Source organism: Epinephelus moara, chromosome 24 (genome assembly GCF_006386435.1).
Source record: "Epinephelus moara isolate mb chromosome 24, YSFRI_EMoa_1.0, whole genome shotgun sequence".
NCBI lineage: Eukaryota > Metazoa > Chordata > Actinopteri > Perciformes > Serranidae > Epinephelus > Epinephelus moara.
In genome coordinates, this window is record NC_065529.1 from 16,311,900 (window position 1) to 16,336,828 (window position 24,929).

At 40.4% G+C, this 24,929-nt stretch overlaps 2 protein-coding genes across 2 annotated transcripts; both read left to right on the forward strand.

Moving 5' to 3' along the window:
* The first annotated feature begins 7,937 nt into the window (after positions 1-7,937).
* On the forward strand, positions 7,938-18,545 carry prelp (proline/arginine-rich end leucine-rich repeat protein). Its single transcript, XM_050038128.1, has 7 exons — positions 7,938-8,068; positions 13,540-13,975; positions 14,228-14,413; positions 14,523-14,680; positions 14,804-15,000; positions 17,540-17,615; positions 17,783-18,545. Exons 2-7 carry the CDS (start codon positions 13,544-13,546, stop codon positions 17,871-17,873), a joined length of 1,140 nt encoding a protein of 379 aa, XP_049894085.1. The 5' UTR covers positions 7,938-8,068; positions 13,540-13,543; the 3' UTR covers positions 17,874-18,545.
* Positions 18,546-21,459: 2,914 nt separating this feature from the next.
* On the forward strand, positions 21,460-23,408 carry il19l (interleukin 19 like). Its single transcript, XM_050037285.1, has 5 exons — positions 21,460-21,619; positions 21,795-21,853; positions 22,373-22,525; positions 22,632-22,694; positions 23,322-23,408. The coding sequence occupies exons 1-5, from the start codon at positions 21,460-21,462 to the stop codon at positions 23,406-23,408; spliced, it is 522 nt and encodes a 173-aa protein (XP_049893242.1).
* Positions 23,409-24,929: the final 1,521 nt, after the last annotated feature.

Genomic DNA, 24,929 nt, shown 5'->3' on the forward strand with positions numbered 1-24,929 from the left:
GTATTCTGGCTCAAATAAATAAGGGCGGCCATCAAACTCTGCAAAATCAAATTCCTCCTCCACAAAGTCGAAGTCTGGCAAAAAGTCAGCCATTATTCTATAAATCTTTCATAAAATAAATGAATGAACTTTTCAGGCTACTGTCCGGTTCTGCCTTCCAGCTGTTGCTGCTTGTTCTTGCGATATTTCGGCCATGCTTTGGAAAGCAGAGCTAAACGGTAAACAAACATGGCACCACACCGGTAAGGTAAGACAATACGTTTACATGTCATGGCACCACACCGGTAAGGTAAGACAATACGTTTACATGTCGTTTTCTATATGTTCTCTGACATTCATCCTAACGATATGAGGCAGTCTTGAGGTTGCCCGTTCACTTACGTTTTAACAGGTCTGACGCTACTATGCGCCCCAGCTTTATCTAGGCTAACGGCTAACATGCTAACTGTTATTTTTATGTTACTAGTCACTTGAAACAAATTTAGGACGATAGGAGACAGGTTGAATTAAACTGAAATTTCCCTTCAATGGATTTTTTAAATATCAAATATCAATCAACAAAATCCTTAATAATTATAATAATAATAGCTTTATTTGTATAACACTTTCTCAACAAATGTGTACAAAGTGCTTTACATACAATAAAACCCAAAAGCAGCAACAGTATTAAAAACAGAAATAAAAGGTAATATATGAGGTTAACAGATAAGCTACAACTAACAATACACCAAAAAACAGAGACTGGTTACAGTCAGGAACAGATCAAACCTTTACATACAAGTGTGCGCCGCAAAATATATAAAAGATAGGAGTGATGTGTTATACAAGAGAAACAGGAAAAACAAAGACCCATCATTGAATCCATAGGGATTGATTCACATAGGTTGTTTGCATCCACATAACTGTATGACGTGCAAAATTCAGATGAAGACAGGAAGTGTGTGAATTGGATATAAAGGAAAGTGACTACATAAAAGGGTTGACTGAAAATTAAAACTCATGTTGGATGTTATCAATACAAAAACGAAGAAAAGTGTTTTTTCCCTCAACGTCACTAATGTGCCCCATTTGGCACAGTTGTTGCTACAAATGACCTCATCCTCCAGACGTCTTAGTGTTATTAACGTTACACGGCAAGCTGATGAAAGCGTGCTAGAGTCTACTGAACTACAACTATTTTGTTTGAGGTTGGCTCAATGACTGAAACAACTGCTGACTTGTTTTTGGTTGGGTGAGTAAATGTGCTTGGGTATTACTTGTTATATTTCAACTCTGTACATAGATGCACCGCTGTCAGGCTGACGCTACAGTTAGCTAACTTAAGCAGCTATTTTCCTCTCGGTCAGCCGCTCCCAGAGGTCTGGTGAAATGCCATTAAAAATCTGGGTTGTAGCCACAAACACGAACAAGTTGTCACAGCAAACTGTAATTGCAACTCAACCCATGTTTAAGAAACAACGCTTTAATGTTTATGTTTGAAATGAGTTGACACCATTCCTTTAGACTGAAGACAAAGGTTTTTGATCTACATCTGCCCCTGTTTCTCAGTGAGGTTCTTTACTTCTTCCCCCTTACATCCTGCTGTGTTTTGGGACCTAAAGAGGCCTTTGTATTTCCTAATTTGATCAATTGTAACCGCCATTAACAGCAAATAATCATAGGCATTTGTGCAGTGTTGGCAGTCTCTGACTCCAGTTGCCTGCCCTCCATCTGGACAGCTCACCAATGTGTGACATCATATGCAAAGAAGCTACTGACTGTTTCCTCTATTGTTGATTATCCTATCAGATCAGCAACTGTAACAAGGCATGGCAGGTTTGTTAAACTTTGAATTTCTCAATTTGTTGAGTCTGTTTGTCCATGAGGCTGTGAACAATACTCAGCAGCTTAGTTTAATGTAAGTTGCCACTGTAGCATACCTAGCTAACTACAGTGGCAACCTCTCCGAACATTACTTCTAAGGCCAAGAAGCTTACATCAGCTACCTACATTTTTAGGGGTTATAGGTTGCATTAAAAACAAAAATCCCAGTTCATGATAGCACCACCACACTGTGCAGCACTGTTTGCTAGCTACAGCTGATAAAATCTGTCAGTGACAGTTTTTCACCCTGCAAAAATACAATCACCATGCAGAAATGAGAGGCCTCCTTCTGTCTACCTTTGTCTGAAATCAAGGAACCATCATGGAACGGTCATTCAAGTCAGAATTCCAAGTCGGAAACTTGACCAAGATCCACTTCACCAGAGTTTGCCAACATAAACGCAATTTGACATCACAGCAACATGGCAGCGCACACAGTGAATCGAGGAAAATTACCTTTTCAGCAGTTTTAACTTCATGTAGTGTTTGTATTGTGAAACGTGCTGTTACGATGTTGTAGTTACCATTTCCATTTCCATTCAGTTAATTTGTGCTTGATAGAAGTCTTTGCAAGGTTGCATTTCTCCATCTCCATCTCCATCCACAGTTAAATGCTCAGAGGTTCTACAACTTTATGCTTTTGGCTGATGGGGTTCACATTATTAGGCTTGGCACCCTTTACACAATTTTGAGCTGTTGTACGCTATTTGAATGAGCAAAGACGAGCAAGACAGTTGACTTACTTTATACACTAGCTTTCTTCACAAATGGCGCTGTGAAAATTGTTGTATGTCCTCTGTAGCTGCTTGTGAAGCTCAGACTTGCCATACAAACATCAGTTTGCTGCGGGCGTCCATGTTTTCCCAAGCAGATGCACTGGGACGCATTTAGATCGGAAGTCAGGGATAAAGACTCTGAATTTTTTACTTCCAACTTGCAGTGGATTGCAGCATAATTTTAAAGCACTAATTGATTTCAGATAAAGGCCTAAGAATCAAAATGATGTGGGGAAGAAGAAGCAATAAGAGGACAAAAACAATACAAGATGCCTGAACCACATAAAAACCACTTCTGACAAGTGCTGTGTGTTTTTTATTAAAAGCCATGGAAAAACAATATATTTTTTGCAGTTGGCTTCATCAAGCTTTCTGACATGACCGTGCAAACACTGCCAATAAAGTCAATATAGAATGGGTTCAATCAACCATGACACACGAATCTACATGTATTACATTAACGCATACCAAAGAGAGAAGCACAGCAACATTTGAGTTCATCTTTGAATCAATGTTTAAAGTCAAATCTTGGAAAAACATAATAAGTGAGCAATTTATTCCAAGAATTTGGTGAAAGTCAGTGTTCTCTCACACATTGAGATGACTGTAACTAAAACTCATCAGTTTGTGTGTAAACAGTGTTTGAGCTGAAGCCTGTCTCAGCTGGATAATGTTTGGTTAATGCATGACGGATAAGTTTTGATTTGGAAACGTCCACTATCCAGGTGGCTTCCATAGTGACTTGCTTACCAATATGCTTCCTTGAGAGAGCACTTTTCAGTGAGTATGATTTCATGCATGATGTAATGCCTCGCAGTCTCACAGGCTGCCTTTGGGATCCACAGTCACTGATGGTGTTCAGTGTGTGTTAGAACAGTTTTATTTCATTCATATAATGACCCACACCAAAGCCACATGGTTTGAATATAGCAGAAGCAGGATTTTGTAATACACAGCTATTCATTTGATTGACAGAAGCTAATTTTAACGTTGTCATAATAACAGAAATATTTTAGATAAACAAAGGGCTTCCAGCTATCTGTCTCCTCTGATGAAGGAAGTATGCACAGTGCCCTATTCTTAGGCAAGTTCTGGATGGTGTAGCCAACCACAAAAGCATGAAAACTGAACATAAACTCTGCGCTCTTTATCTTTGGTAGATAAAATAAGCAGCGAGAGGAGCCTTTCAGTGTACCAAACTTGTTTGCACTTTTCTTATGCTGAACATTTATGCTCTGAATCGCTCTGTCCTGTAAACACCATGCATTTTTTTCAGTGAATAACAAAGTTTATACATGATTAATACAATAATAACGTATTTGTGAAACCATGATTTATGAGACAATAATTTGTATTTGTATGAATCTTTTCAAACATTAAAGACTGCTAACATTTGTCAGGATGGGCGTCCAAAGCTGTGGATTTTGGCTTCATCCTGGAGAGGAGAGTGGGTGCGGCTCGCAGAATTTAAGTATGTATACACAGTGTGAACAGGATGCTGTATCATCTTGTTGCAGCAGTGCGCAACACGTTAGAAAGTTTTCTGTTAAGTAAGTTTTGTGTTAGGGAGAATATTATTATTCCTGTGGAAACATTTCTGGCTAAAGCTCATGTGCCTCTACTTTAAACCAAACAGTTCAATCATCCAAATCGCTGTGTAGATGACAGAACAGGCCGTTCTTGGAAAGTTCTCAGATTATTATACACACCAAGTCATTTTGGGCTGGAGCCTGAGCCTGCCTCGCTCTCTCCATCAGTTTGGAAAACATCTGCCGCAGTATGTAATAGCCATGAGGACTCCTGCTTAAAGATTTCCTGCAGTAAAAGCAGGTTCTCCGCCCTATAAATATCTCTCCTCTTGAATCAACAGGTTGAATTAAGCCCTGAAAAAAGAGTATTATAACATCCAACCTTCTCTGTCCAGGTGCAGACATTCCACTCTTTTTACACATGAAACCAAACTACACAGATTTATCCTCAAAGGTTTGCTCCTTAAAGAGGCTCTTTGTGAAATCTGAAGCGCATGAGGTGTCTGGACACAGCTCTCAATATGGAGGTGGCTGAGCTGTCGGCTAGCAGCTAATGGTACTAACTCCACTGACAACTGCCAACAGTGGTGACAGAGCTAACAGTGTTAAACAAGGAGGAACCAGAGGGTGGACACTACCCTTCAGCGATGCCGCCGTCTGGATATTCATTGTATAAATGCAGTGCATAGTTTAGTAGGTTTAGCGTATTGCGCTAAACACTAACCCCACCCACTTTTTAGCAGTCCAATGAAATGAAAAGGATTTGATTTAAATGCCTTTTAGAACTGTACACTGCACAAATATTCTGTTGCTCTGTGAAATTCATCAAAGTACAGAGGCTAAAGATGCTCTAGCTCAGTGGTTCCCAACTGGTCAACACATTCTCATTCCCACCTCATCACATATTGATGTCTTGGTCATGCACTTTCCACATCCACATACGATGTGCAAGGTACCCTGGGTGCGTTGGTTGTTGACGTTCTGGGACCTTTTACATGCATTTTCTTCTTTCAAGATACACTTCTGTTTTCACAGGAAATTTAACGTTTACAGCCTCTTTCAATGCACTCCGTTCGTACAACACCAGGAGTTGAATTATTTTTTCCTTCAACAACAAGCACACATGGTTGGGTTTAGGCAACAAAACATGTGGTTAGGTTTAGGAAAAAAGAACAGGGGGTGGCTTTAGAATCTTTCGGACCGCAAATACCCCTCTCTCGGGTGAAAGTGGGTGTTTGTTGGATCCATACACCAACCCCCCCACTTCAGTCAGATTTCCGTCACTTTAACTTTCGTCCTTGTCCCACCACATTTCCCCCTGACGCCACTGGGCGCTGTTAAATCATGCTGCGTGTCATGCCGACCTTAAAGGATGCCTTTTTTTGTTGGTTTCTGATGCCGCAAGTCACTGCCCAAACGCCAGATTTCGACGACTTCGGAGTGTAACCAGCTCAACTGGTGCAGCCACGAGTTCCAGATATCTCCTTAGCCATTTGTTCAACATCCACAGTTTTATATACTTAGTTTCTCATTTGTGTTTGGCCATGTCGTCAAGCTAGTTCGCTGCCTCTGTTAAGAAGTTGCCCATTAGTCACTCACTCTTCTTCTTCTTCGAGTTTAATGGCAGTTGGCAATCCAGCTTCCAGGTGCATTACCGCCACCTACTGGACTGGAGTGTGGAGCAGTAGATTGGCAGGAAACAAAACAAAAACAAAAATTAAATCCTCTTTTTTGTTTCTGTTACTCTTAAATAATTAAATAGAGGCTTACACACATTCCTTGATGTCTTTCCAAGTAGATTCCCTCATGTAATAATGTGCTTTTCTACCATTAGTCCTGTTTAGTCACTCTCTCCACAGCAGGAATCTGCACTTCAAAATAACAGCTCTATGTCGGAAAATTCACTTGAAAACTTGAAAATAAAGTGTGTTTTTTACAAACTTGACACTTTTACAAGTCACTTATGGTCCATTGAGAATGGACCCACAACCCACTTTTGGACCACGACCCACCAGTTGGGAAGCACTGCTCTAGCTTTCGTTTCACTGGGACTTTAAAAGTCACTTAAAGAAAAGAGTGACTTAACAGTTTATTAGTGCACACACCAAAATTAGTTTATTTAGTTGTAACTTCTCTGTAGGGCAGGATAATGGAGTAAATTACCATCATTTTAATGCTGTACTTTAATTAAAACTGTGGAGCTGGTAATTCTTGACCTTTCTCTGTCTCCTCCTAATATGACACAGTCACACACTGTATTGCCTTCCTTGTTTGGGTTCTTGGTTTGCAGCTTATTATGCTTGCATTAAATGGCGTGTCTTATTTATTTGTTGGCTACCTCTGTAGAGACAGCGCTGCAGCCACAGAGCAGGCCTGTCACATTTAGTGTCAGCACAGCGCCAGACAGTAGCCAGAGACCAACAATTTGTGGCCGACCACCTCATTCAGAGAATCACCTTTGCTTTAATTTCCACTTTATTCAATGTAAACTTTTCACATGTACATAACAGTTCTAAATTCACCTCTGATGATAGTATATCATAGAGTTGATGCATGAAACATAAAATTAAATCATGAGACGTTGCTGTTAATAAGCAGCTGCTTCCAATGATCTCATCTCTGCAGGCAGCACAAAATAAAAACTTTTAAAGAGAAATGAGGTCACCATAGTTGATCAGAGGAGCTGAGTCATTAGATGTGATTCTTGCACCCTCTTTTAACTGGTAGCAGAGAAGATGAGAAAGCAACCACCCAAAAAGTGACGCATTTGTTACACATACCCTCTCACTTCTGTGTCCCATTTGTTGACATATCCCCCCTTTCCTTGTTGGGACCAGTCTGGACCAGATGTTTGGCCCTGCTGAGCTCAATAACCCAAACCTGGTGGCTGAGTGAAGAGAAGACAGGAGTGCAGTGGGGGGAGAGCTGATGAAAAGAGAAAAGAAAGTGAGGGGAAAGTGGGAGAAGGAGGCACACGCATGTACATGTGTGTTTGAAACGGTTCCCCACATATGTTCGCCTCATTATCCTTCGGCTGCAGCTCACTCTACAGGAATGCAGGGCAGCAAACACATGTCCACTTCCTAACCCCCAGTGACACATAAATACACACACACACACACACACACACACACACACACATAGAGGCTCTACACTTTGTAATCACAGTGCCACACAGCCCCACTTCCTGAAAGACCCTCCACAACACCCCGTGCCTGCTGGACCTCAGTAATCAGACTGTTTGAGTTTACTGATGCTGGAAGAGGAAAAGAAAAAAAACCTCCTGGATATTCGACTGACACAGAAAAGATGCCGTGGGGATGCTGCTAATGAAAAGCACATGACTGTGTATGAGTGCAGTCATCTCGACAAAAGCAGGGTGGGTGGGAGACAAGAGGAGAGATGCGATTACAGTTGGGCTTTCCCTAACAGAGGCTCAGTGTTCACAGCATTTCTCAAAGACGTCTGATTTAGAATCACACGCTTGTGCATACACACAAATATGCAAACATGCCCGTGCACCCTTGTCCATTTAAGACAAACATTCTCATGCTATGCTGCAACAGAGCAAAAATAATAACAAACTGTGACACAGTTCAGACACATGAAAGAGCCCAGCAGTCTCCCAGAAGGAATTAAGATTAAACCTCACTGGCTCGGGGCCGAGCAGAGAGGGAGAAAGAAACAGTGTGACCCTCAGAGGGAAAAAAGCCAGGGAACAAACCCAACAGGCAGGCTTGTCCACCAAAGGAGAGAGAGGGAGGGGAGGGTTAGGGACGGAGAGAAACAGAGGAAGAGGGAGAGAGAGAGAGGGAGGGGAAGGAGAAGAGGGAGAGAGGCAGAGAGAAGAAAAGACACAAAAGTTGTGACTTGACAAAAGAGGGCAGGTACCAGAGGCAGGTAAGAAAGTTTATTTGTTGTTTCTAAGGCGGGGTGTTGTAGATGGGACTTTATCAATAAGATAAGAGCACAGGCAGTAATCGGTGTGTGTGTGTGTGTGTGTGTGTGTTTGTGTGTGTGAAACACAGAGAGGCAGCAAGATCAGTGTATGTGTGAGTGTGTGTTTAAGAGGGGAATCCTGGCACAGGCACAGCTGAGCCATGCTGGTGTGTTTCTATAGAAACACTGTGCCATACAAAGTGGTACTCTGTCCTCCAGGGAGCCGCCGCACGCTTCGCCTCTGCTGCTTTTCTCCACTCCTGCGCGCTCACCTTGATTTCAGCTTTTTCCATCAGAGTGAGAGGACGCCAGCTGCTGCAGGGAAGTTAGGCTGTGAAGAGAGTGAGGAGAGTCTTAAGAAAACTCACTGTTGCTTATTTTAGCTGATGGAGAATATTAATTTTTGGAGCTCAACTGATGGATCTTTAAGTAATTTCTAACAGGATTTTTTGCTTTGAATTAATTTGACTTACTCTGTAGTGAAGTTCTGTCATTCATATTCACATTCACGGACTGGTATTGAGCAAAGGCCAACAAAAAAAAAAACTGGAATATTCTGGAAATGTGGGAAAATATCTAAGGCATGCAACTGTTTTTTTCAAAATCACAGGCTGTGCTGAATCACTTTATTGCAAGAGGGTTTGAACTGTTTAGAATCCCTCTGTGAAGAATGTAAAAGGAAAATAATGATCATTTCTGGTGGAGCTGGCTGATGTGCAGGACAAAGAAGCAGTGATGACAGCATCCAGTCAGGCAGGAGGACGCACTCTCAGTTTACTTTGACTTTGATTTTTATTAGTTCATTAACAGATTAATAAGATGCTTTTGTCAGTGTCAGTTAACTCTTTCACCGCACATCCAAATTGTCTTACCATTGATACAGATCCAACCTTTCCACAGCCACTGTAGGGCTGCCCCACCCACATGAGGAAATGTTTGGGTGATCATGTAACTCTAATGCAGAGTGTCTGCTGCTGAAGAGGGTTTCATAAAGTGGGCAGATGCTTCTGTAATTACATTTCCACAGCATGTGTACCAAGCACTTTCAACATGAAGTCCATCTTTAAGTTAAGGTGGACTTAACTGTTCATAACTGTGTCTTAGAAACATATAGATGAGTTGAGTAACAGTCAGAAGATGCAATTTTATGATGCCGCTTCATCATCATTTGTGTTATTTGGAGATTTTTGTAATTGTGTTTATTAGCCACAGATATGCGAGTCAGCTCTCTGAATCCTGTCGTGCGTGACGTGGCTCTTATTCAAGGTTTTTTTTAGTAGTCTTACAAAACAGTGGGGATTATTTTCAGTTAAGGGAATGACAGCGGCTGTTCTGCCAACAAGAGGAAAAATGAATTGGAAAGATCATCAAGGACTTTGTGGTGACGAAGGACTTCTTTCTGGTACTGGTACTCATAATGCTAAGATGTAAAGTCTGTCTAAAACATGCATAAATAGCTGCAATTCAAAATATCTCATATTGTGCTGTGACTGATAACAATATCTTGGTCTTAGATAATAAAAAGCAAAATTAGGACATTTTCAATCATGAGTGAGTACATATTTCCAATGATATGTTAATTTTGAGTCATGGCTAGTCCTAATTTTTATGGATTTACATTTAAGGAAAACTACGGAAGCACTGAGAGGTAAGTGAGGATAAAGAATTCTGGTAATCCGTTATCCTAATTCTGATCTAAACTGTTTTCTCTCCTATGTTTATGGCAGAAGAGCAGGTGAAAAAAAAATGTTTTTGCCTGGATTAGGGGTCTAAATTACTGTTTTTTCTTCATCTGTGAGACGGGTGGAAAAAAACTTTGGCAGGTGAAAGAGTTTTAAAGTTCTCTCTGGAGATACATACATTGTGTGTTAGCAAGTTATGTAACATTACTGTCATGTTTTTCTTTTGGCTAGACATGACTGTAATTGTTACGTAACTTGCTAACACACGAAATACAGTCCTTTTGTACAAAGCTTGAGCCAGTTTATGACAGTACACTGTGTACAGAGTGCATGGATGAATTAAAACCCACCTGGAAGAAGACGTGAGAGCTTTTCATCCTTATTATGTAGAACATGGGGTAGTGTTGCACTTCACCCCCATGTGGTCAACATGAGTATTACAACAACAAATACTTAACACAAATTATCCTGCCAAAAAAAAAAAAAAAAAAATCACATGCCAGAACTTTTTTTTAAATCACATTTTCACAGATGAATTTAAAAAAAAGTAACTCATAAAAAATGACACCTGTTTTACAGATGAAAAACAAAAAATAAGGAACTTTTACCTTTTTCCCTCCTGTTCTTCAGTCATAAACACAGGACAGAAAACAATTTGGACCAGACTTGGAGAATGGATCACCAGATTTTTTTGCCCTTTGGGGCTTCCATATGGTGATGAGGCCCAAAATGCATTGTTGACCTTGGAAACAGCAATCAAGGAGACATTGCCACCAGTGGATCTACTTAATAGCTGTTCTGAAGCTTTCGATCATCTCACATGAGCGTCATCAGCAGATGGAGTTTTCCAATTTGTCATGGAGCTGTGATTCTACAGCTCCCTGATGGCTGTTTTGTACAAAAAATGGAAATGCAAAATTGTGATTCTGCATTCCCTTGACAACAGTACAAACTAAATCTGCTATACAGCTGTAATATAATCAAAAACTCCAGGATGCATACTAAATACTTCGCATGTGTGACCTTGCAGTGGTTTTAAAGGGAGGATCAAATGTCTCCATATTATTTTGGTTTGAAGTCAAATTGTGAAAATTAGCTAGTTGATAATGGTTAGGAATAAATAAAATACAGTCATCTGCATGGGCGGGTTATGAGAGGACAGGCCCTGTGCATAGATATGCCACAGGCCCTGACATCTCTCCTACATAGATGCAAGACACAAGACTTCTGTGTTGGTTATGCCTCTTTTTTTGTTGTTTGCGTGTCTCTGCAGGCATTTTGCATTTTTTGTGGCTTTGTATCTCTGAAGTAATCTTATGTCTCCTGGAGGGAGTTTTGCTTTTCTTTGTAGTTGTTTGTGTCTCTTTGAGGAAATTTCTTGTCTGTTTTGGTCATTTTGTGCATCTTTGTGGTTGTTTCCCCCTTTTTTGTAGTTATTTTGTAGTGTTTGTTCTTTTGCATTTCATTGGGGGGGTTTTGTGTGTGTGCCTCTTTGTGGTCATTACACTTTGCAGGTGAAGGCCAGGGTGGTCCCCTGGCACTTTGGGCTCCCAGGCTTGTGCCCAGTAGGTCGTTTGTAATGTGAATGTGGTCGTTGATGCAGAGAGGCACAACAAGGATCTCTGACCCACTTTGTAGTCCTCATATTGATCAGATTTGCCTGTTGAGGTCACAAATAACAAATCAGTGAGTCAGCCATCTCTGACTTTGAGTCTCTATGTGTTTGCCAGACTACTGATCTGATCATGACGACAGGAGCGAGAGAGGAAGGAAGGCTGGTTTAGGTTTTGAAAGAGGGGCTGTGAGGCTCTGGGTGGCTGAGAGGGAAAAGGAAGGGCAGTGCCAGGGAACATCGTCAGACAAAAGTTCAGATTTGTTTTTCCAGGCAGGACAGATTATGGCTCTGAGCCTCATTCCTGCCCCATGATTCATAATGCGATGTTTATCAAATTGGCTGGAGACTTGCCTAACTGGAGAGAGTGAATGGAAAGTAATGGTGCATTTGTGCCAAAGCAATATGTATTTTGACAGCTGTGTGGTGATTATTTACAGCAGCTTATGCTGATGAGGTACAGAGCACAGTGTAAAGAAACAAATGCACACAAACAGGCATGCTGAATAATGTCAAACTTTAGGATTAAGGGGACATCAATCTACTTTGAGTAGTGAATTTATCTTCACTGATGGGTAAATAGTTGTGTTGCTAGCCAAACATCTGCATCTGTGTGTGTCAGTCGAGCTTTCAGTCTCTCAGTCTGAGGACACAGAGGTCACTTCATTGTACACAGACAAGAACTAAGCCAATTAGAGTTGCGCACATCTGTCACGCATATTTTTGGAGAAGTCTATTACAAAAACCTGAAATTAATCCTGGTCAAAGTGCAAACTCTTGGGTGTATCAAGGATGAGTCTGTGCACCATCAATGTGCTAAAATATGCAAAGCAGAAACTCTAAACAACTAGAATTAAGATGACAGCAATTCTTACGATAATGGATATTGAAAACATGAATATTCTCTAAAAAAGATACTATTAAAATACATGTAAGCTTAAAACCTCAAGGATTTACATCTGCATGCAACACTTTTGCATTTCCAATTATTTAAATATACATATTGCCTCCATCAGAGTCTTATTGGGATATAGCCCAGTTTCCTTTGGGCCTCTCCTGGGTCAAAGATCTTTAACCTTGCAGACCTGCAGTTTTCCCCTTCACAACTCTCCCTCTGGACCAGTGCTGACAATAGAGCCTTTATCCCAAAACCTTTCCTTTCCTCTCTCTCATAAGTACTAATTTCCTGTACTAGTATCGGCCCCTCCTTCTCTCCGATTTGATCAAATTAAACAAATCCCTGCTGACTTTCCTGCTCACTCTCTTTCACTTGTTTCACCAAGCCACAAACTCCCATTTTAACATTTATTTAAACTGGAATAACTCTCTTTGACATCATGACAGTAACTAACCACTTCAAAGCATTGATTCACATTCTTTTCCTACTCATTCACTAGTTCCAGAAACCACAAAGTACAATGGAAAGGTTGGATCAAAGTGTGGGTTAACCTGACTCTCTTAGAGTACATGCTGTATCTTTATTTTATTTTTTTCAGCTCAACACGATACTGAAGTCATGAATTAAAACATTTTCACTATAGCAAGAGCAGCATCAGGCAGTGGTATTTTATGTTCAAATAAAAGTGCAGTAAAAGTCAAGGCAGCAGGCTGCCGAATGTATTGGTTTACAGTACTACAGTCTCAGAGTCTTCATGGCTGAGATCCAAAAGAAACATGCTTTATGTTTGTCTAGGTACTGCTTGGCCAGTACAACCCTGAAAACTCTCAGCACAGGTTGAATAAAAATCAGTTGAGCTTGGGAATATTTTCAAAAGAAGAACTCCGAAGCCCCTTTCAGAATAGGAACAATCAAAAGGCAAAAACAAACAGTTGCTTACTGAAGCTTTCAGTGTCATCAGAGATCTGCACTGAGCCTCTAAATGCCTGCTTATCAAGGAAGCAGGGTCTGTACAGTTGAGAGGCAGCACTGCCGCAGAGCTCCCTCACACAGCAAGACACACAAAAAGGACCAATGTACATGATGTTAAACATTCTGTGTGGGCGGGATAAGCTGACCGTACTGGCTAACCAGCACAACCACAATGACAGGTTGTGAGTTATGCAGAGGCTTCTCTCTCCCTCTCACTCATCATACAGTAAATTCTATAAATCAGCATCTGTTCTGTGCCCTGTCACAGGACGATGAAGGCCGGCGCGGGACTCTTCTCTGCATTGGCTCTGTTCCTCCTGATGGGGGCAGTGTTCACCCAGAGAACTCGGCCAAAGAAGCCCACCAGGCGCCCAGCCACCACCAGGAAGCCTTCTGTCCCCCGGCCTGCTGTACCGGCGCAGCCAGAGCCCCAGGAGCCTACAGACTTCCCCCCTCCCATCCTGGGCCCACCATCTATCTTTCCTGACTGCCCCCGAGAGTGCATGTGCTCACCCAACTACCCCAATGCTCTCAACTGTGAGAACCGGAACATCCGTGCAATCCCTGTCATCCCATCTAGAACCCACTACTTGTACCTGCAAAACAACTACATCTCAGAAGTGACAGCAGAGCCGTTCCTCAACGCCACCGAGATCCGCTGGGTCAATTTGGCCAACAACCGCATTCATCGAATAGACAAAATGGTCATAAACTTTCCTCAGTTAAAGAATCAACATGTAGTTCTGGAGAAAGATAGTTCATTGTTGAGTCTCATAACCAGGTAACAATGACCTTGGGTTGGTAGTCGGACCCAACCACCAATCCAAAGCATCGGTAGGCCCTGAGAATGAGGCTCCACAATCAACTATCTATCTCCAGAATGACATACTGCACCTTTGACATTCATGATTTGAATTTTATATAAAAGTTTATCCAACCATCTATCTCTTGTGCAGGTGTTTGAGAAGATCCCAGCACTGCTGTACTTGTATGTCCAGCGTAACCATCTGAAAGAGGTCCCCGCAGGTCTCCCATCAAGCCTAGAACAGCTCCGCCTCGGCAGGAATCGTATTTCTAAGATCCCTGCCGGTGCCTTCAGCAAGATGGGAAACCTGACACTGCTCGACCTGTACCACAACCAGGTAAACCCCTGTTTAAAGGTAGCTTTGTGAGCATCTTACCAGACTGTGCAGTCAAGGTATGAGCACCGTTTCTAGAGCAAACATGAGCATCTGATGAATTCTCTTTCAGCTGAGTGACAGCGACCTGGGAAAGAACATATTTAAGGACCTGAAGAGCCTCATGCAACTCAATCTGGCTCACAACGTCCTGAAGAAGATGCCTGCTGGTGTACCTAACAGCCTCATACAGCTTTTCCTGGACAGGAACCGTATAGATGACATCCCAAAGCAAGTATACAGTGCACATGTTGTCACATGGCCGATGAACACACCTGTAAACACTCACTGCATGCATTATTTAACACTGGTTGTATGTCAAATTTTACAACTGTTCTTCTCATTGCTGTTCAGAGACTACTTTGGTGGTTTCAACCACCTGGCATTTGTGAGGCTGAACTACAACCAACTGAGTGATAAAGGTCTTCCCAAGCTTGTGTTCAACATATCCACCCTGCTGGACCTGCAACTGTCCCACAACCAGATCGCTTCTGTTCCTCTCTTCAACGGTCACCTGGAGCACCTGCACCTGGACCACAACACCATCGAGAGTAAGTTATCTCAGCAGCAGTCTGCACCGCTTTGTGAGAGGTAGCAGAAATATGTCGACATATTGTGCTATAACAAAGGTATTCAGTGTACTTGAAGCTGCACAAGTCAATATTTTTATAATGACAATAGATCAAATGACTACTTATGTGCAATGTAAAAACATCGTAGTGACAAAGCCAGAGACTTACCAACTGACTCTGCAGTTCTGCTGAGCTCCACTGAGCGTTTTAGTGTATTTCAGCTCATTGTTTTGGTTTTACGGGCCACATCATCACTGTTATGACTCATTCTTATCCCTCTAATTAACCTCATCACAAGTAGCAGTACAAGAGCTTGGTTAAACCTACTGTACGCTATCTCATCCAGCACCAAACAGCAGATTTCTTACATTTCTCAGATGGCCAGAGACATGACTCCTAATGAAAGCTAATGTCACTCGATGCCTGATCCATGTGTAAATAGACCATCCTTTACTTACATGTCAGCCACGAAACATTAATATGTTTCTGTCAGCTTTTTTGAGCTCTTCTGCCCCCCAGTGGCCAAAAAATACGTAAATAAATGAGGTTTAACCTTCTGTATATGCCTCATCTTGATTTATTTATTTTATTTACAGACTTATAGACCTGGTGCTAATTCATTAATAGTAATTTGAGCAGCTGTGTGTGACATTAATTGACATGCACTTGTTTGCAGTTTGTTTAAGTGACGGAAAACAAGCACTTAACCTTGTTCAGTCTGTCAAAACATAATGAATTTATGATGATCATGAGCTGCTGCACTGTCATACCTCTAAAGATTGTAATAGGGTTGTAATGAAACTGACAATTGAAATAAGTGCAATACCATAAAATCTACCTCATAGTGACACAATTCTACCAATCTCAGATGTAAGTGTTCATTCAAGATCTTTTTTTAACCCTTGAAGTAAGATGGACACCAACACCATCATAATCTTTCTTCATAAAAATGTCTCTGAGTTACTTTTAGATTTTGGCGTAAACTTGTTCATGTTAACTTGGTAACACTTTCTATGAAGGCCATGTCTATAATGCATTATAAGCACATTAATAAGACATTTGAATGCATTCATAAGGCTTTATGAAACTCTTTACAATTATTTATAATCATGACAACTTATAACAATGTTTATAAAGTATTATAAGTGGTAGACATGATGCATCATAAGTTCAGCATTACTACTGCTTTATACCTCCATGCCAATGTTACAACAGTGTTTGAAAGAAGAATCTGAATCCTGGGTCACTCAGCACACTATAATAACTAAAAGTTTATGAAATGGCATAGTGTCCTATAAACATCAACAATACATCACAGAATGAGTTTGTGAGTTTTAAGTAAAGTGACCGCACTGTTTTAGGTTGTTACCAATTGTGTGGGGACTCATGAGCAGTATTTGCCACAAGTACACAAGTCTCACAAACAATCACAGTGTTTGTTAAGTCTATATTTTCCAAACCTTTCGGTTACTTAATGTAATCCCCAGTTATTTAAAGTAGCACGGTGAGGTTTTTCACTGTGGGAATTGCCTTGGAGTGACGAACTATGGAAGCTCCAATGACACCACGTGTGCCAGTGACAGACAGGTCGAGCTGTGTTGGAGGCCACGCCCCCCTAATATTACTCGGTCAGGTGAATGTGCTCTTACGTGGCTCATACTCACACTAACAGTTAAAACAAACAAACAAACAAGCAAAAACAAGCGAACAAAAATAAAGCTGTTAAAGACCTATAGTGTTAGGTACACATATTTAAAAAGTAAAATAAAGAAAGAAGCATCATTGAAAAAGACGTGCATTTTGACAGCTCTAAGTTTGTTTTATTTTAAAGTAAATTAGGGATTTCAAGTGTGAAAATGTGATAAGTGTGACGTGCCCATAACCTTATACACTGCTGTCAATGCTACAATATATACCTGATGTTTATGAGATATATTCTATTATTCCAAGTTAGAGCAGTTCTCTATGTGTCTTTATAACTGACCAAGGTTATGTAGTTATAATGTGCTGTGAAACCCAGGACCCAGATTATGTATAAAGCACTGGTAATGCTTAACTTACAATACATCACGTCGCCAGAAAACTGCTTTTCAGGCAGCTTAGTTAAGTATTTTTATAGTATTTCCGTGTTGTGTTGCTGAACAAGTTTTTGCAGACAGGGTCACAAAGCTTTACCTCGGGCTGACGGAGCAGGTTATAAATCTCCCTTCAGAAGTGAATCCTAATGTTAGGCGTTTCCTTAATTATTGCCTTTCTCCTTGTTGTCACGTCTGTATTTGTTTTATTACTGCTCATCTGTGTGACCCCGTTTGTTTGCTAACGTGATTTATGTCTTTTTGTGTCTCTTGTTTGGACTCTGTTTCAAAAAGTGCTAAACAAATAATAAGATTGAGTTAAATAATTTGTATCATAAGCAAGTTAAGTAATCCTCTTCCACTGGCAGATTTTGTTCTTCCTTATATGAAGGAGAAGAAGATTTGAGGATTAAGACATTAATGACTGTGTGTTTTCCCGGCAGGCATCAATGGCACCCAGATCTGCCCATATAGCCTGCAGGCCGACATGAGTGATCTCAGTCAGGTGCCCAGACTAAGGTACGTCACATCATGACACAACTTGGCACTCAACAATACAATCTGGTACAGTGGCATCCTTTTGATAGGAAGTAAACAGGAACAAAATAATTATGTCAGGAATTAATGAGTATTTAAAAGCAGTTATTGTTGTGATGCCACTTTAAAAACCTGCTCTGTTGCGTCAGGTACCTGCGTTTGGACGGAAATCACCTCAGCCCCCCCATCCCTCTGGATGTCATCATGTGCTTCAGACACCTCCACTCTATTGTCATTTAGAAGAACTGTGCCTTAAAGCCTGAGGTTATGCACGCACGCACACCAACCTTACACATACAGTATACACACACACATACGCACAGAGTCACTGTGTGCAAACTGAATTAAAGGCAAAGCATGCTCAGTGAGAAAGGTATATCCAACAGTATACTGTGGAACTGTGTTATTGAAAGAGGGGCAAACACATCAAAAAAGTGTAAAGCTTTGATAGTTCAACTTTCACTGTTGCCAGATTCAAGACGATGTCAACTCTGAATCTACAAAGAGTGGATATAACGACCTTTAGAGTTAGGTTTTTGTTACATTTTATCAGTCATCTTTTGTTTATAGAAATGCAATGCAGAAAAAACCTAGAATGAGTAAAGCCTGAAAATACAGGTACATTGACAGACATGCTACAAATATAAAGGGTAGTTATGTTCACTAGCAGATGTGACCAGAGTAGAGCTGCCACCAAGGACAACAAGCAGAGCTGCAGATGAAGTCACAACCAGAACCAGTTTAAAACATAACTACCATGTAGTTGAAACTGTCCCAAATGTGTCTGTGGTTTTCAAGGTATTCCATGTAAAAATGTCATTTTATCCTTTTTTTTCTTACTCTCCTGTATATTATTCTTCTGTATAAAGAAGCTTTGTATAAATAATGGAAAATAAAACCTTTTTTTCTTTGATCATTTGACTGTGTTTCATTTTTTTAGACTTTCTCGCCACCTTCCCGTCGAGTATATGCTCCACTGATAAACCTGCAGGAACCCTGCACATGTAAAACTGAGGAAAGTTTAATTATGTTTTAGAGGAGGATTTTTAACCACTGTATGTTTTGACTTGTCGTACTGGACAGTAAACAGGGGTGTTAGCATAATCCCACCTGGCACCCAACATCAGTATGACACTGATGATGTTTTAAAGGTCTAGTGACGTTTGAATTTCAAGTCAACATTTTGCAGACGTTAGGTTTTGGTCTCTATACCTCATGACTAAATGTCATTATTCTACATCAAGATGATGTTGGCATGAGACGTTCAGGGGATACTGGAATTTGGTTACTTAACAGCACAACTTAAAACCAACAAAATATCAATGTCACCTGTCATCAGTATTCTACCTCAACTTGACATTAGCATTAGAGGTTGTTCTGGCAATGAACTTTGATCACCTGACGTCACAACCTGAAGTCAACCAAATATTAACGTCAAACAATGTTGATAGCCAGCTATTCATATACCAAAGAGAATGTCCAGGGGCGTAGCACCAAATTCTGGGTCACATGCATAAGCAGTCTCTGTGAACCCCCTGTCCTTCCTCTCTTGATCCATGTCTTTCTCACACACCTTTTGAAATGTCTTTTACAAAGTGAGTTTGTTTTCTTTCCCGTTCCTCTTTTTCTTTCTTTTCTTTTTTGGAACCCCGACTTCCCTTTCTTGGTAAAGACACGATAGCACATGCGGCAGCACAATCAGTCACTCACTCGCCTCCGGCTGTGTTTAAAGACGAACCCTAGCGGAGGGTGGAACTAAACCAGTTTGCACCTTTGAGTGGTGAGAACGTCCTCAGAGAGCTTCCACTAGTTTTTTTTTTTTTTGTTTTGTTTTTACTCAAAGTTCAGTCTTTTAACTGATTTATTCAGCCACTTTAATTTAGTTATGGCACTGATTACTTAGAAATAAAAAACTGCAAACAAAACCTAACATTTCATCCCAGGCTTTTCGAGGCCCACTCCCATTGGAGGCCTGGGTAATCAGTCCCACTTCACCCCCACTACAATGCCCCTGTGAATCTCAAAAATCATGACACATATGAGGAACAGGGGGGGAATCTGCAATAGGAAAGAGCAACAGTGGTTACAAGATGTCCATTTGGTGCACAGACCTAGAACTTTGAAGAAATACATGTGAGAATATCAAGAAAACATTATTAGCATTAACCAGTGTTTCCCAGCCTGCCTGGATGTCAGAGGACCTTAAGGGGGCTGCAAAATAACTTGCAGGATCATTGTACTGTACTGCAAGGCATTTTCTGTAACTTTTGAGACACTAAAAATGTGGTTTATACAGCTGATACTTAATCTCGGCAAAATGTAACATATACTTTGCATTAAAGTAGTAAAAGTGTATCGTGAGCAAAACTATCTAAGACCAGTCTGTGACATATTCACCAGCTGCTGAAGCAGTTCTGCAGAATAAGAGACTTGTGACTTGGATCATTTCAAGTTTTTCCATGTTTAAAAAGATTTGTGAAGACCTCTAGTGGTTAGAAACCAGCACAGAGCATTCCTGAGCTGGGAAGTGCTGGCAGCTATTTTTAACCGCACACACTGACATGCACTTCCAATGAGGAAATCTGGAAGTTTTTCACTTCTCTATTAATACCATCAGAAATTATATTGAAATGTATTTTACATGGACACTGGTTATTCCTGTTCTCCACTGGACTTCCCTGCTCATGATTCTTTCCGCTGCAGGTAAATTTTCAGCAGTCATCAGCAGTTAACCTGGCCGGATAAGCAGGTGAACAGGTCCTGTTGGTGTTTCCGATCAGGACTTGTATGACAGGAGTTAAGTCACTGCCAGTGATTTCCTCAAGGAAAACGAGTAGGGGTACGTCTTACACTGTCCTGAGGGATGTTTTATTTCCAGTATATAGTTGAACACATAAAGTATTTCCATCACAGGTCTATAAGAATCTAAAAACAAATTGTTACTGGTGCAAAACACACCCATCTTTCACCCTACACAATACATCAACACACTTTAAAAGTTCATCAGTGATGCAATGAGTACTTTTTAATGATGAACACACAGCTGAATAAATTAATGCTGCAGAGGAGTGATGACACACTGAGCATCTGATGAATGACTCATTAAATAATGACATCACCGACAGCGAAGGTGTTTCTTTACAACGACCACGCCACAAATCAGGGAGGAGGAAATCTTTCATGATTCCGTTTCCCTTTCTGCCAATCAGGTCATCAGTTCCTTTAATTACAGCATGCTTCCTCCTCCTGTAAACTAACTTGTGTGCACATGAGCAGGTGCATGAGTGTGTATGTGTCTGTGCAAGCTGTGCAGTACCTGAGAAAAATCCCCCTGAGTCCACTATAAGAGGAGACAGCATGGAGGCACCAAGGCACATCACTCCCAGGACTCTTCCTCTGAGTAACACACACACAGGTGAGTCTAAACACACAGGTGGTGCCGGTCGGGGTCTTGGTCGTGGGTGATAATATCACAATAGATTTAGATTTTGAGGCAAGAAAACGAAAGCAGGGTGAGATAATTAATGAAAATCCCATTTCTTTTTTAGGTATATTTCATATGCTTTAAACAGTTGTATTAATTGAATAATTGTGAAATGCAGCAAATTTCAAATGTTGCTGCATTTCACAATTATTTGCTGCATTTCTCTATTTTGTAAATTTTTTTTTCCTAATTTAATAACTTAATTGATCAAAAATATGTTAAACAGAATAATCAGTAATTCCCTAGATGATACTTACCCATGTATAATTCTCAGTAATTTCTCTGGAGAGATTTTAACAAACAAAATGTTTCTGCTAGCTCTCCCACCAGACAACAAAAATGATGAAGATGCTGCTCGGAAGCTCTCTCTGCCTGCTCCTCCTCCTCAGCTGCCTGCATGAACATGTGGAGGGCCAAGCTCTGAGCCTGGACAGCTGCTCTGTCAATGTCCACACACATGAACTGCGCACACATTACAATTCCCTACGATCAAATGCGGTGAGTTTAATACACACATAATCATAGAAATCAAAAATTGATGGTGCCTCATGCAGCATGACATGCAGACAAAGGCGATGGCTTTACTACACACAAACATCAGAAACAGTTCAAAGCAGACACCTGTCAGTGGAGAGAGATTCTAACTTGTTGCTTGTGGTTGCTTGCATTACAGATAGCAGGAGACAGTGAGATCGGAGTTAAACTCCTGGACAAATCATTGATTAAGCATGTTCAGGTGAGTCTTTTACCATGAAGTGCAAATCTTGTCCTCAAATGTTCTCTTAAAACCTCTGAATCTTTTAGATTTAGCTAAACATTCATAGGTTTTAAGATTAATGATGTTCACACTAAATTCCTATTCTATGCCCATGTTATTTAACCTGAAAATAGTGACATCAGACAGAGTTAGCCCCGTATCAGGTGGCAGGAGTGAAATTTAATCATCATATTATCATGTTTTTCCAAATGATGTGCAGATTTTTAGGCATTCTATCATCTGAAATGGCTTCATAACAGAGCATATAGCTGTTGTAAATGGGGGAGCATGCCCTTAGACCCCCTATGTCTGGGCTGAGCCCCGAATGAACACAACCTCTGCCTCCGCCCCTGGTTCTTCTGATTTTAATTTCCAGTCTCAGATATTTAAAATTTCCCTGCCCTACATAGGCTGATAAAGGCTTAATAAACAGTATGTGAGTGTGTGAGATGAGTGTGTGAGAGCTGCTGTATTCAGACCTTTCTGTGTCTCCATCAGGCCGGTCAGACGTGTTGTTTCCTGCGTCTCGTGCTGCGTTTCTACGTTGAGAGAGTGTTTGGGAACTACGCCTCCTCTCAGCCACAACAGCAACGCTGCTCCAGCGCTCTGGCAAATGCTTTTGTTACCATCAGAAGAGACATCCATAAATGTGTAAGTTAGCTGTTCAATAGCTTAGATGTTCAAAAAAATTGTTTTAAAGGGCTTCAATCAAAAACAGCAGTGAGTTGTATTAATAATTGTGTTTTGTTCTGTGCAGCACTGCCAATGTGAGGAGGACACACAGAGAAAGATTGACTCCCTGCATGCTGAGTTTGACAAGGTATGAAGAACTCACTGTTCATGAACATTCCCACAGTGGACTGCAGAGGGTGCAATGTAATTTACTTTAAAAATGATGTCTTAGTTGGTTTTCTGTAGTAATGGGTTGTGGTTGGAGTCCAAATGATAATAATGTATTCGGAATACTTTGATATCTTTATGTATTATGGTATATCAAAATCCTATCTGTATGAATGTTTAGGGCTAAAAAAAGTAACACAAGACACTCCTGAAGCTCAAAGTAGTTAAAAAAAATGTCAGGTTTCTTTTCAAAACAAATTTTTGAAATCTATTTTGAAAGAAAACAGTTGACTAAAGGTAATTAATAAGAAATCTTTACTTATTTATTTACCTTTGGGCTGAATATCCTGATAGGTGGACACACAAAAATAACAGACAAAATAAATTATATGAATTACTTTTTGCCAATAAGATGCGGAGGAAAGAATCATTAATAAGAGTTTAATAGAAGATATTAACAGAATTGGTTCTTCATAAAGACTCCACCTGCAACTTCCATTAACCAAACTCAACTCTAAGTAGACAAAGCAAAGAGAAAATTTTTCTGTGCATAGAAGCTCATTAATAAATCCACTGTTTTCTCTCTTCTTTTCTTTCCACCGAGCAGCTCGACATAAACCAGGCTGCGCAGAAGGCCGTGGGAGAACTGGACACTGTCCTGGGGTGGCTGGAGGAACAGAAAACAGACGGTTGATCAGACAGAAACTCAGTAAACTCAACAGTGCAATCCCAAAGTGCCTGCAGCTGATGAGTCCCCGATCTAACATCAAAGATGTAACTCTTGACCTGACATTACTTGCAAGCAGAGTGAAGGTTTCTTAACTTCACTTCTGTTCCATCGTGCATTTCTTTACTTTATTTACTTGAATTAACTTAATGTTTATTTTATCCACCAACATGTGGACCATTTTTTATGCAATATTTATAATTAACATGACATAAATGCATAAGTATTTATATTTATCAACAATATAAAGTTGTTAAAGTACTGTATGTGTGCTTCTATCGGACTGTAAGATTATTATGCAGACTAAAGAAATGGTTTCATTGCCGTGTTTTTATTTGAAAAATTGTTTAATTTAAACTTCAATAAAAAAATATTCTTATCTTCTAACTTTGAGTGGTTCTTTTCACAAAGATGTGATGTCTGCTCTGCATTACCATCTAGTGGGGATCAACAAAAATACAGTGTTTTTAGCCAACAAAATCCAGCCCAACATCATCATCATCATCATCATCATCATCATCATTATTCACAGCAGCAGGAGCGTGACTTAGTCAAATTGCATCTTCACAATGAAAATGAACTTGCTGACAAGAGGCCTTCACTGAAACATCTCATCCTCTGACTTACAAGAGAGTCACCTAAAAATTGAATCAGGTTAATTTCTGGATCATTATCAGATCGCCAAAGCAGATACACAGACATCAGTTTGTCACGCTGTCTGCTATTCAGCAAAACACAGGACGTTTCACATCTTCAGATACTGTCTTTTCACTTTGTTGACATGAGAAACAAAGAAACTTAAACTAGAGAGATTGAACGAAGTTAAACTGTCTTTCTTTCTTTCTTTCTTTAAAAGTTGTTATGTCATCAGTTTGCTTTTTCTGGTGCTACGGTCAGACAAGCTGGAAATAACAAATACACTACATGTTGACTAGATCAGTAACACTAAACCAGTGGTGGAAGAAGTACTCAGATACTTAAGTATCAATACAACAATGTAAAAATACTGCATCACAAGCAAAAGTCCTGCATTCAGTGTCTAACTTTAGTAAAAGTCCATTCCAAATCATAAATGTGGCACTCAGGATCGGACAAGGTACATAAACATCAGCAACCTTACTCAGCTCCTTGGAGGTGATCTATGTGATGCTCATGCATGTGGACGTGCCTTCACAGGTTGTAAAAGCACAAGTGCTTTTGCAGGATCAGAAAAAGTCAGCACTCTGAAACTTGTCAAAGCATCAGGACACTCCAAGAGTCCTTCAAATGTGTGGGAACATCCTGGGATGTATCAGAGGAGTTATACAGCAATGTGGAAATGTTTCTCTGCATGTGCTGTATGCACCATCATCTTTGTGATGTGAGCAGGACTTGAGTCATCTTTGTTATTTGCTGTCGTGCACCAGGGGTGAAGTGGAGGCCTGCCTACATAACAAACACAATGCATATTTCCATAGTTACATGGATGACACGCAACTTTACATCTCT